This window comes from Chinchilla lanigera, unplaced genomic scaffold, assembly GCF_000276665.1.
Source record: "Chinchilla lanigera isolate Chin_1 unplaced genomic scaffold, ChiLan1.0 scaffold00093, whole genome shotgun sequence".
Lineage (NCBI taxonomy): Eukaryota > Metazoa > Chordata > Mammalia > Rodentia > Chinchillidae > Chinchilla > Chinchilla lanigera.
In genome coordinates, this window is record NW_004955494.1 from 5,294,852 (window position 1) to 5,308,903 (window position 14,052).

The 14,052-nt window shown below is 43.3% G+C and overlaps 1 protein-coding gene across 1 annotated transcript in view; it reads left to right on the forward strand.

The window, feature by feature from the left end:
- The window catches only part of Dgki (diacylglycerol kinase, iota), a 421,640-nt gene that overhangs the window by 175,433 nt on the left and 232,155 nt on the right, over positions 1-14,052 (forward strand). The window contains 2 exon segments of the mRNA XM_013505028.1: positions 3,698-3,772; positions 5,168-5,224. Of these exon segments, the coding sequence (XP_013360482.1) occupies positions 3,698-3,772; positions 5,168-5,224 (132 nt within the window).

Below are 14,052 nucleotides of genomic sequence, written 5' to 3' on the forward strand. Positions count from 1 at the left end.
CCCCAGAGAAGCAGGACTTGCCAAGTATGCTTGTCATTTCTTCTAATTAGGTTTTAAATAAATCCAAGAACCCCTGTTTTCATTTACCTTGGATTATGCAGCCACACTGTTCTTGTTTATGTTGCCCACGGAGACAGTCCTGGAAAGGACACCGGATTCCTGACATTCTAAAAGCTCCGGAAGTTTCCTCCCAGGCACTTCACTAAGCATTGGTTCAGCCCCATGAGCAGAGAGGAAAAGAGGAGCAGCCCAGCCTGGGCTGCCGAGCTCCTCCCTGCTCCTTCTTCTCTGCAAGGCCGTGGCTGGACCTTGAGCTCTAAGGCCAAGGGCTGAGACATCGTGGGGAGAGGAGGCCGAGAGCTGGCTGGAAGATGAGCGCCCCAGGGCACCTCAGCCCTCCCTCTTCCGGGCCCATCCTTCCCCAGACTGCCTCTTGGGCTCCTCCCACTTTGGGTACCGTCCCTGCCCCAGAGGCCCTCTGTCCTGGGCTCACTGTGGCCTCCTTGACTGCAGGGATCTGTGGAAGCAGCAATTCCCTGTCAGGAGTGAGATTTCCAAGCCCACACTTCACTTTTTATTTTGGGGGCAGGCGGAGGTGTCCGGCCTCTGAGTGCTGTTGACCCAGGGAAACTAAGAAAAGTTTGCCAAGCAGGCTCTGTTGCCGCTACCGTCTCCCCTGCTACCTTCTCCCCTTCGGATGTGTGGCGGTTGAGCCTGGGGAGGTGGAGAAGGGTAAGTGGGTTCTTCAGACCAGGACTGGATGGCCACGGGCAGTGTAGCTCAGCCTTGTGGGCCCTCCCGGGAAGGGGCAGCCAGCCTGTGGTACCTGTTTCAGACTTCAGGCTGTTGGGGTGATAAACGCCTTGGTTATCTTGGGCAGCAAGAGGCTCTAATCCTTTCATAAATTACAGGCCTGTGAAACTAGGTTACCCAAGTCCCTGAAGTATTCCTGCCCTGCCTCTGCCCTCCCCATTTCCCTCTCCCCCGCTTCTCTGCCCTTCCCTCCCTTACCTCTCCCTTCCTTTCCCCTCCGCTCCCCTCTCCTCTTTATCTCCTCTTCCATCTTTCCCTCTTTTAAATTTAGTCTTCCTTTCCCTCCCTCCCTCGCTTCTCTCCCTTTTCTCTTTCTGTCAGACTGATAACTACCACCAGGTATTCATTGCAACAGGGTAAATCACATTTTTCTCAAAGGAATCAAAGATAGTTTTTTTGGTGCGACACATAGATCAGGAACCAACAGCCGAGGACTGTGGCTGAGCAGATGGGATTAGATATGAAACCCCTTATTGGATGCTGGCTCCCTGTGCTCCCCTCTGGTCCTTGTGTCCCTGGCAGCCCCAGCCCCAGGGGCCTGAGGTTGTGGCAGTTTCACTTCTGTGCTTGGTGGGAGCTGCAGTTAGTGAGTGCTGCCCCGGGTGTCTGCATATGGGAAATAACACACAGCCTTGACTGCGTTTTCTCCTTATCCTGGGTGGTTGTTAAATCACACCCACTGAAGGAGGCGCTGATCATGTATTTATTGGATCAGTATGGTCGGCATTATATCCCACATTGTGTTAGTCTTTGCAAAGGTGCCCCCCCTAGGGATTAATGGGTTCTTTGAATGTCAACACTGATGAAATCAGGGAATGCTTGTTAAGGTTGCTAAAGTGTTTCTCCTTGGTATTTAAAGTAACAAGCCCAAATAAATTCACTGATGAGAGCCCACTGATAAATTTTTATAATTTCAATTTTTTAAAACACACAGTGCCCCGATAATGTTTTTTTTACAAATTATGTCTTTGTGCCAGGTTCAATAACAGCTATGTCCCCTTATGAATGAAGAGTAACAACTAACCTACTGAACAATTTGTTAATGAACTTAACTCATCCCCTTTCATAGTGGATTGCATAATAGTTATTTGGGAAAAGAGAAATATTTCCCAGGGCTTAGAAGATCTAGATCCCTGTACACTCCCTACTGTGTTTCCTGGATTTGGCTTAAATTTTCAAGATAAAAATTGTAACGTAACCAAGTACAAAGGTCTATTATGTTTTGAGCAATTTCTGCCCAGAAGCTTATTATCCAGCTATTTCAGAAACCTTTCACCCATTCAAACCTGCTCGAAAACCAAGAGGTCTGTGAACCCCTGGAATCAGTTCTCATCAAGCGAAGAACTACAATCCATGCTCATAATTAGAAAGGAAAAAGACCTCGGGCCTTCAATCAGAACTTACTTAATTTTGCATGTTATTAGAAACCTTAATTATCTGATTTTCAGACTCACAGTTGTGTAGAAACTGTCATTTAAGAAACTGACGAGAACAAAAGGCAGGAACAATGATCTGAAAGGAGCTTTAGTCAGACAGAAAGGCAGGAACAGCAAGAGGACTGGTCTTTGTAGAGAGCCATGCGTTGTGCAGTGTTTATGAAGGAAAATTCAGATTACGGTTTGTATATTCTGCACCAAAAAGCACAGAGACTTGTAATATATTTTAAGAGGATCTTTCAAAATTCAGTTAGATCTAATTAAAATGAGCTGTATCACTTACAGCCCTTCGTGTCATATGTCATCATCATAGAACATTGCGCTTGAATTATTCCTGATCGATGGTATCTACACGTCATCCCAGTAAGCTAAGAGATAACATATCTTAACCCAGAGGATCCCAAAACCGTGTAGCCCAGATGCCTTGTTCCAAAAAGATTTGGACTCAGAATGCTGGTAGAGAACACCGAGCATAGAGGAGCTGCTCTGGTTTCTAAGGGCGCACAGGTTGCCTGAGCAGGCGAAGTGTTCCGTGTGCCCTCCCCAGCCAGTTCCCAGAAACCTCCAGAATCCCCGCTGCTCCACTGCGTGCAGAGCGCAGGGGTGGGCGAAGAGCCAGGCAGAGGAGGGAACTGCTGATTAGGAAAGGTGCTTTTTAGGTGCCGTTAAGTCCTAGCCCACATGTGGCTACCCGCCTGGGATACCTTCTTTTGCTTGTGTGAAATCTACCAAAGCTGTTGTAGCAGGCGAGAAGTGCGCTAGGATCAACTCGAGTTCCCTCAGCACCATTGTAGCTTTGATGAGCAATAAGACCCAAGTACTCCATGCGTTTTCTGCAGGTGTTGCCAAGGCAGTGATCCAACCAGCACATCCGCAGGAAACAGGAGAGCACCAGGATATGGTGCTCCTGGTTTGCAAAGTCGAATTTTATCATTGCTGCTGGTTCTATGACTACTTCTAGTACTGTTTCTTGTCTGAGCTGTGTGTGCGACCCCACCCCTTGAAATGCAGGCTGTCTGGCAGCAGAGGAGAGATGCTTGGTTGGAAGGCAGACCGAAGTAAAGATGTCGGCATGTTAACTACCTGAGTGAAAATGTGAAAAAAGGATAACAATGACTCCGTTGTTTTATCATGAAACTTAGAAGTATGGCGGCCCAGTAAAGAGCTTAGTGTAGCCGTGTGCTCAGTGTGTAGCAGCTGTGACTGCTGTTATAGTCGGGGAGATGATCCTAGGCCACTGGAAGTTGTGTGGATGTGGAGCTACTTGGCGAGTCAGGACGACTGGTGAAGTGTGTTCTATTAACATTTAAGATGAAGTTTTACATTTCCTTAGTAACAGAAATAATTGCAGTGTTTGCTTCCTTTCTGTATGTTCCTTTTCATGCTGGGGAAGTCCTCAGAACAGAGTGTTAACATCTCTTTCCTATGTTTTGACTTGTACGTTGTAGAAATCTGCTCTCAGGAGGAAGTGTGCAGTCTGCAAAATCGTGGTCCACACTGCCTGCATCGAGCAGCTAGAAAAGGTAAGAGAGCGCCACCTGCTGCCACTTATATTTGTTGCAAGTGTCTGGTCTTCATTTACATTTGGGCGCCAGGTTTTTTCTATTTCCGACTTTTTTTAAAAAAAAAGTTCCCCTTTAAAAACCTAGAAGTCGAACAAAATAACCAGATGAATAATTAAAAGACAATGCTTAAGGATCATTTAGTCTGTTAATGCTGATGCATTACTTGATATCATTTAATGTTGACTCCTGGGGAAAATGATACAACTAGAGGGCAGAGACTGTTTGCACTAATTCTCTTCCTGTACAATCCTTGCTTTTGAACAAGGTATTTCTTTAAGAAAACAGTTCCAGCACCTTTGATCTTACGCGGCCATAGTTTATGTGCATACGCCCCTCTTCATGAGTTCGCCTCTTCCTCAAGTGGCTGCAAGGAAGGGGGCGGAACCTGAAAGCCGCCCTCGACCTCTTCTGCGGCTTCCTGCACAGGGTCTGCGTGTGAATGTGCAGCCGGGCTGCAGGCGACACCCTCAGGGTGCCTTGCCCCTGAAGACACAGGCTCTGCGTGGTCCATTTCCTTATTGTCTAGGGCGAGGGAAAGGCTCCACTGGACAGCGTACAGGCTGTCCTCTGTCTCCTGCCTCTGACTTGAGCGCCGCCTATAATTCTCTGCGCGCTGCCCAGGCGCTTGAGCGGACACGTGTCAACGGGTTGAAACAATTCAGTTCCGTGGCCTGTTGTTTAGCTTCCCATGTGTGTCTTTCTCCTGACACATGGCAGCTGTTGTGCGCCGATATCGCCTGACAATGACTACTCAAATTTATCCTAATGTAAAAACATTAATTTACCTTCCTGTACAAACATTAAATGTAAAAACACTAATGTAAAAACATCACAACACCGCTCATTCGTCTTCTCCCTCATTCCATGCTTGTTTTATTTTACGCAGCAGCGAAGAAGATGCAGATTTTTAACCAGGAGGTCTTCCTTTCTAAAGGGCAGGGCTGAACCTTTGATAAAGAATAATTTTGGATAATTTGAATACTTCTCATAATAGTTAAAATTTCTCAGGTTCATAACTTCTACTTTTAAAATTTGAAATCCAGCTGGGTGGTTTCAGCTGCTCTGTATTTTTCTCTGACTCTTTCTTACCTCAGTTTCTCTACATGGCAGTCTAAGAGCATTATTATTTATAGGAACTTTGATTTCACCCCTAAGAATGAAAGGACTTGGATTTAGGCATGAAATCACTCGACCTCTCTGTGTTGATATCAAAAGACTAAGAATAGTGTTTCTTGGTTCCTTACTGTTTGGGCAATTATTGTTGCAATATCTGTTACTATTGATTTTTTCAGATAATTCAATCTAGTGTGAGGCTTATCCCTAATGTAATGTATTTTTCTTTTCATATGACAGATTAATTTCAGATGTAAACCAACATTTCGGGAAGGAGGCTCGAGGTCACCAAGAGAGGTGAGTATTTCCGGAGTGTTTTAGATACCACCTTGGATTCCTGCGGGTTCAGGGGATTCATAGATATCCGCTGTTCACTAGGGATTAAGAAATACATTCCGCGTGCCTCCATTCCACATCAGTTTCTTGCTGAGACCTCAGTCAGTCCAGTCAATGTAATCTCCAGGGATCTGCGGTGTTTGTACACAGTGCTCTGTTCTGTTCATGGGATAACCGTGATGGGAGCCAAGTTCTTACTGAATGAACCAGACAGTGGGGGAGGAATAGAGGTGAAGGGGGAAGGAAACAATAGACTTTTGTTGGGATTTTTTGGCTAATTTTCATTGCAATTTCTCAATTTTGAATGTGTAGCCACTGTTCAGAAAACATTGTAGTTACTGCTTATTTATATGAATGCTAGAGCTGGACTGTCCTCTCGCAAAGTGCGTCCTGATGCCTCGTGACCTTGGACATCTCATCTAATCTCTCTAAGTAACGGGGAGTTTTCATTTGTTAGGTAGATAGATACATAGATAGATAGATAGATAGATAGATAGATAGATACGCTGATGGACTTACATTCAGTACTGAATCCCTGACCTTGCACACCAGTTATGTAGATAAACAAGTTGGAAACTAGCATTCAGAGCACTTGGTGCTGTTTTTGTAGTAGCAGAGGATTCAGGGGAGGAGATGGTTCTTAAATATATTTGTTTGTTCCGCTGTTATTTAGAGGAGACACAAGGCTCAACTGCAGGGAGACGTTAGAGAAGGTGAGAGTGGTTCTCAGCCCTCCTGCGTTGTTCTCTGCAGTCCAGTTCTAGGACAGAGTTGCAGTCCATAGTCTGTGAGACATAAGCTTATCCTGAGTAGAATTCAGCCTTCTTAGAGGGGGCTCCCCACTGTGCCCCACACCTTGCTATCTCACACGGAGCGCTCCTTAGGAGAAAGTCTGTTGAGTCGTTTGTGGTTAGTGTACTTTCTGCAGTCCATTTCCGTTCCCAGAGAGATGAGTTCCGGTTCCACTTACAGATGTACTCTGGAAAACTTCCCATCAGGTGTATGCCTCAAATTAGCTGCTTGTAGTTGGGAACAGGAGTGAGAAGAAAGGGGTCAAGAAGCCCTAAACTGAGCTTAAGGAGCAAACAGGCAGAGTGAGAGACCCTGGTGAGTAAGGAATGTGATCTGTGAGACGAGCAAGGGCCAGATCCCGAGGGTCCTGGGGGGCCAGGCTGCCCTGAGTGTTTTATCATCTGGGAAATTGAGAAGGGGCATTCAGTTGTTTCCAGCAGAATCTACTATGCTGAATGCAACATAGAGAGAACACCCTGTAGTGCTGGAGTAGTACCGCTGGCGTCATGGAGACAGTTGAAAGGTGTTGTCAGTACTCTAGGCGCACAAGACTGGTGACTTGACCCAAGAGTATCATGGGTAATAGACATGAGTTTGAAAAAAAATTGAGAAGGTGTAGGAATTGATGGGATTTGGGGATATGAAAGGGAAGGTACGAGAATAAACCAGCTTCCTGCCTTGCAGAATGCATTCAGTGTTGGCAAACGAGCTTATGTGAGGACGGGGTGGGAGGTGATGAGTTCAGTTGTAGAACTATCAGGTTTGGGGCATCCTGTGCCCCCGTTAAGGATGCCCAATAGAAAGCTGGATGGGAATACGAGTTCACAGGTTATCAGGAAAAGGAGCCAGCGTTAGACATTTGCTAATTGTTGGCATGTGTAGATAGTAATGAAAGCTGTGAGATACCTGAATGTGTAGACTAGGAGTAGAAGACCTCTGAGTACAGACAAAATCACACACATTTTAAAGATAGTCAGTAATAGGCTTGGGGCAGGGGTGCAGCCTTGTATCTCAGCTACTCAGGAGGCTGTGGCAGGAGGACCCTTTGAGTCCAGGAGTTTCACATCAGCCTGGGCCATGTGCAAGACCTTGATTAAAACAAATACAAAAATTTAAAAAGACACTGTGAAAAAGAATGATCTCATTGTTACTGATGAATTCAAGTGGGTTGAAAGACAACATGGAAAGACAATGGGGTGGAGCCCGAGGTTGTGGGCAGAAGAACAGGTACTTACTCCATCCATTGTCTTCTCCTAATATTTGTGGACATGACCGTACGGCGGGTGTCATCACTGCTACCCCACAGTGCTCTCGGGTCGTGGCCACAAGATCGCTCAGTGGTAGCTCAAAACAAAGATGCTAGTTGAGAGAAGAGAAGTGATAGCGTTGTGTTCTCATGATGGAGTTTATAGATTTCTTGCCAAGAGGCCCTTGTCTACCTTTGGTTCCCTATCCTTCAGTTTCAATTCCCCTCCTCTCTCTGCATAGATAGATAATTAAAACTGGGGGAGGGGGGGATTCCCTTGGGTGGTTTGCTCCTTTTCCCTGAAACTAGTTCTTTCATGTGGGTTTTCTGTATCTTCCCTTGTCTTAATACCAATGACTTGATATTCGTTCTTTTTCTACATTTTTGAACACTCCCAACCACCCCATCTAGGTGAACTCTATCAGCATAAGCATGCTATCATAGTTTCTAAGAGAAGTAAACTGTGCGTAATTGTTGCTTGAATTCTCAGTTTTGTGTTCACTGCTGAGCTTCCAGGAAGTGTTATCTATTTAAATTATTAAATAGATAATATTTAATTATCCCTGTCATCTTCTAATCCTTTTAAGCTATTTTGAGCTTGTTTCTACTCTGTCCATTCACTGAAATTGCTTGCTTATTGTTACAAGTGATCTCCTTCCTGCCAAACTCATCAGATGTTTTTCTCTTCTTAGTTTCAGAAATATTCAAAATATTCAAAATTCCATCCTTCCTGAAATGGTCTCGCCTCTTGACTGCTAGTGTCGTTCTCACCTGCTTGTCCTCTTCTCTGGAAAGCCCTTCCTGCTGGCTCTCACCGCCTGTCTTGGTTATTTTTCTCCCATTGCTAAGACAAAATACCTGATGCCCAAAATGAAGGAAGGAAAGGTTTATTTAGCTCACAGTTTGTGGTGGTTTCAGTCCATACTTACTGGCTCCAAGGCAGAGTGGCACATGGCAGAGGGCAACCATTCATGGCAGTGGAAAACAGCAAAAGCAATAGGAGCAAAAGGGAGGAGGAGTGGCAGCAAGCAGCCTCTTTCCCTCCCTTACATATGCAAACTATCCACCAGAGGGAGGGTGTAGCACTGACACCCAGCAATGGACCATGGATCAATCATAAACTCTAGACAACCGCCCCATGACTGCATGAGGCTTCGAGGGGACACCCAGACACAAACCATAACACCACCCATTCCCCGACCTCTACATAACCTGCCGCGGCTGGGTGCTTGACCATGTTCTTTTTCTCTGCCCATTCTTGTTTAGAAAGCTGGCATCTCCTGACTACATTTCCAGTCTATGTTTCTTGAGGTTCCGTTTGACACATCCTTTGAATGTATCATAGCCATCTGAGGGAAAATGCATAAGAAAAGAAGCTCTTTCGTAAAAACTACTTTTTCCCATGCTTTTGCACCTCATAAGAAATGAACTTTTCAGTTGCAACAACTGAGGGTCATACTGATTTCCACTCTTACGTTCTGTACACCTCCAATTCCATTGCCAGTCCTGACAATTTTATTTATAAAATGTTTTTCATAATTCATCCATTTATCTCACTTGCTTACTGTTTGCAGCTTAAACTAAGGTACTGTGATTTTGCACCTTTGACCATTGCAGCAGCTTCTCCATATTTTTTTAGTGTCTCTTTCCAACTTACCCATGATTAAAGAGTGTGATCTTTTAGATGAAAATTAGGTTACATCATTTTCCAGCTTGAAAGTCTCCAATGATTTCTACAGTGCTGAGAGCACCACCAGACCCTTTGTCTTGTTACAAAAGACCTGGGTAGTCTGGCCGCTGTCTACCTCTCTTGCTTTATCTAGCTCTAACAGGAGTTTTTAGTTCTGAGGGCACATCCCAAGATATTCCCCAGCTTTGAATATTTGTGTATTTCATTTCTATATCGAAAATTTCTTTGCATGACTGGCTATTTCTTATGGTCAGGCTACAGCTTAAATATCATCCCCTTAGAGGTTGTCTGAATCCATGTTTTCATATCAAAATACCCTATTGAGGTGGCTTGCAAACAAGAAAAATATGTTTTTCACAGTTTTGGATGCTGAGAAGCTCAAGAACAGGGTGCCAGCATGGTTTGGTTCTGGTGAAGGCCTCTTGCATGTTTCAGACTTCTTCACAGGGATGAAGGAGGGCAAGTGATCTCTCTGGAGTCCCCCTTTAAAAATTTTTTTTGGTACTGGGAATTGAACTCAGGACCTCACACTTGCCAGGCAGGCGCTGTGCCACTGAGCTACATCCCCAGCCCCCTTAGAGTCCCTTTTGTAAGACTCTAATCTCATTCATAGGGGCTCTACCCTCATGACCTAGCTTCCTCTGGAAATCCCTCGTCCTAATCACAACGCATCATGGGTTAGTGTTTCATAGAGGAGTTTTGCGACATCACAGACCTCAGTCTGTTGTAGCGCTCCTCCTCAGTGACCACCTGTAAATGCGTAGCATGTTGCTCTCTGTCAGAGCACCTTGTTCTGCCCCCTTCAGACCACCTTGTGTACTGTGATTATTTATGAATGTTACTGTTTACTAGCCTACCATTGTCTTCCTCCTTCAGTGTGAGGCTTGGGAGATTCCTCATGGAATTTGTGCCAAGACGAAGAGTGTGTGGTCAGTGAACATCTACTGCCTGAATGTATTTCTAAGAGGCTGAATTTCTTCCAAAATGCCTGAGAACTCTCGGCCTAAGAGGACATTTTGAAGATGAAACTTATGACTGATGATGACTGCTTTGAGCTTCTTCCTTAAGAGATTCTCATAGGTTACTCAGTGTAAATGATGAAACAATCACTTTAGAATTAGCTTGACTTGCGTTCACATCCCACCTCTACTTCTTTCCCACGAAGTGGTCAGAGTCTCAAAAGCAAGAATTGCTGACCAGTGTGTCTCCCCGCCACGCAGGACTTGAACATGACAACTTCTTAACAAATGCTTGGGGGACTTTATCATCGAAATTGAGTCTCTGTGGAACTCAGTTTTCTGAGTTGTAAACTATAAAGATTTGGCTATGATTTCTAAGAACCTTTCAAACATTCTATGAACAACATTTTGAATTAAATTGGGTATTTGAAAATAACCAAGCTTCTATGCTAGGTGTTTATAATTAATATAAATACTGAATATAATCCCTGAAATAATATAGCACTGATTAAAACCCAAAAGATAGAATCTTTTCCTTACTCGAATACGAATAATTCAGAAATCATTGATGAGCAGTGAAAAGATATCATGGCGTTCGAAGCCCCACTCTGCTATCTTAACAATGGTATATCAACGCTCACATTGGCAGTATTAGAACCCCAAATCTAATGTTAATTCAGCAATTTAGAGACAGTGAACAATGGTCAAAAGAACAGTGTGAAAAACCTGATTTCAGTGAAATAAGCTAGGAGCTATGAAAATGGCCAAAAAAAAGGAAGTGTGAAAAATCTAATTTCAGTCCAGTAATTTAAGAGCCATGAATAATGGTCAGAAGAAAACAGTGTGTAAAGTTAAATTGCTTATGAATAAGGATTAGGGAACAGCAACCTATGGTAATATCTTTCTTTCCCTTATTGATGAAGGTAATTGATGATCCTCCTGCCCTCAGATGATAACCCCATGATTTAATTGTCAAAGAAATGAGGTTGAGAATTCCACTCAGTCCACCATGCATTTACTGCATATTTATGTTGTTCAAACTGTGTGTTTAAGCTTATCTTCTTTCTTTGTATTAGAATATATTCGCAACACATAACAGTTACAATCATCTTGGGAAATTGCTGTATATACATATTGTGTGATCACATTGTGTTTAAACCACAGTAAAATAAATTTGTTCGAGGCCAAAGAACAATTCTGTGCGATGCTTGATATCTCCAAACCTAAAACTATAGATTATAGATTATATAGTTACTAAGTTTATTAAGTCACTTTCTTTAATACTAGTAATTTTTGTGCAAATTATTTTATCTGTGCCTTTGCTTTCTTGGTTTCCTGATTACTTTCTAGGAAGAATAATATTGAAGATATTTAGTGACTACTAGTTGCATATATTAATATTTAAATAAAATTTTAAAATATTTTCTTTTATTTCCCAAGTAAGCTAAATTACATGCTATTATAAATCTGCTTGCCAAATGTTATATGTCACGGTACAAATGATTAATTCAGTCATCTAATTTCTAATTGTTGATTTGTGAAAATTGTTGGCTTAATCTTTTGAGTAGCTCTGTCACTAGCTAAATGATCCCATGAGTCAGCCGTGATTTCTCACAGGTAATAGCAGCCAATTCTTCCAGGATTTTCCTCCTGAAATTGATAATCACTAGGTGATTTATAACCTCAATAAGCACAGAGCTTCTTTCAGTGATATTGTTCATTCTCCCTCAGTTTCTTCTAACCTAAGAGCAAGTGTATTAAAATTTTCTCTCCCTTCTAATTACTGTCTGACATTTTTATGTATTCAATATTTTCACTTCTGTCATTGGAATCCTTGATTGGTGTGTCTTGTTGAAGTAGCTCAAGTGAGGTCTTTCAGAGCAGAGGAAGCATTAGCAACACAGCTGAAAGAACATGGATCACAGCTTTTAAGTGACTTTCTGTGCTTTGGTTTCCTCATCTGTTAAATGAGGATGATAATGCTAGCTAGAGTCAAACTCTCTGAGGAGCTGCCCTATAATTTTTTTTTTTTGAGAGAAAGTCTTGCTGAGTCACCAAGTTGCCCAGGCTGGGCTTAAACCTTTAGTCCTCCTGCCTCAGCCTACCGGTGCTGGAATTATAGGAAGGCACCACCATGTCTGGCTAAGATGCTTTATAATAACATGAACTATGATGCTCTAAAGTTGGCAGTTTGCTACTCCCTACCCCAATTCTTAAGCAAGCACTGAGTAAAGTCATTGTCTTATCACTAGAGTAGGAGGTTGAGGAGCTCAGCAGTAGCTTCATCTGCAGAGTGGGCAGGTGGAAGGTCCAGCATCTCACCTTCCATAGAGTTCTTACACTCAAACTGGGCCTGATGCCGAAAATGAGGGAGGTTCCTGGAATGGTAGCCACTGTCTAGGAAGCCTCAGACAGCCTTGGGACCCCTAGTTGCCCACGTAGACATGGACGTTTACACAGACAAGCACTCCAGTTGGGCTTGCCCAGTCTTCTGAGGTGCTTGAGGGAATCAGTGGCCCTGGGCAGGCGACAGTGAACTCATGGGCCAGCATCCTGGAGACCTGATGTGTCAGAAATGTACATTCCTGCTATTTAATGATGAGGAGATGAACATGGTCTCCAGGGCCAAGGGGGTGTGGTAGAGGTTGCTATGGCAGCAAAGGAGGAGGGGGGAGGGGACAGTACACTGAAATGTACCACGCAATCTACAAATAGTTCAATACTTGAACGCCTGAGACATCATTCATATATTCCTCCTGCGTAGCACCTCTGGTCACTAAAATTCTCATGAAATTAGAAGAATTGTTATGCGTAAAATATACTTAAAAGTGCCTGGGACCCAGTCAGTTACCAGAAAGTAATATTATTATTAGTTTCTTTCTTACAACAGATAAAATTGTCTTTGTTTTATTCAGTGGTGACAGTGACAGCAGGAAAGGCAAGGAGAAAATCAGGCTACTTTGTGGGATCTTTATGCTTCTTTGCATTTTATTATAGTCAAGACACCATTTCACCTCCAGGGTTTTTCTTCTGTTTTAGTGTGAATTCATTTGACATTAGTCAGAGAAATAGAGGCACAAATTTTGGCACAAATATTTTAATGCTAATGCTTGTTGGGGTATTCTAGCCAGTCCGATTTTGTCATGCCTGGATGTAACATTTTTTTTCTTTATTCAACACTGGCCTTGAAAAGTGCCAAGCATGTAGCAGGGATTTAGTAAATATTTGTTGAATGACTGGATATGTAGTAAAGGCCTTCTAACAAGAAAATATCCACTATGGCTGGATCCTGCAATAGCAATCCTAGTACCAAGTCAAGTGTGTTATCTCAGAAAAGGGCAAGAAAAGAGTAGGTTGTCCTATAGGTATATTGGCCTAAGAGGGCCAGGTTGTGCTAAGTTATTAGGTCCACCTGCATTCATCTTGAAAACAGTGTTCTTTCTTCTAAGGTGCCCTAAGAGCTGGCAGTGACAGGGCTGCTTGCCTCTCTGTCCCAGGAGTCATTATCTACTTGAAAGGCAAAGAGCTGTCTAGCTAGGGTGCCTGGGGATTAAACAGTCTCACTGACAAATCACCACCCTGGAACCCACATCTCTTGCCTTTGACTTCTCTTTTCTTTGGTTTTCTCTTCCTTCCTTTTACCTAGTGAAACATTTTCAAGTGAACGTCTTATCTCTGTTCCTGAGAATGGAAGTTCCATCCAGTTTGAATGTTTAGAACAGTGCCTGCCTGCCGTGGAAAGTAATAAATAATGTTTGTTCGTTTGAATCGGATGTTATTGTTCCAGCTCTTTTCCTTCACCTTTTCACTTCTCTCTGTCTTTTTTTCTTTTTTTAAACTGCTTCAGGTACCTCCCAGCCCATAGTCCTTTAGCCATTTATAAATCTGCACAGGGTTTTCCTGATAAGATAGCACAGTGCTCAAGCTGGCATGGACACTTGCCCCTAGGCAGGCAGGGCGGAAAGGCATGATAGATAGAATCTATGATTATGGGAGCTCTCTGAGGATAGAGCATTAACTTCATGGTTTTCCTGAGTGTATTCCTACTTATTGTTGAACAAGTCATAAATACACACTTTTGCTTTTGCGTTTGTTTGGGCAT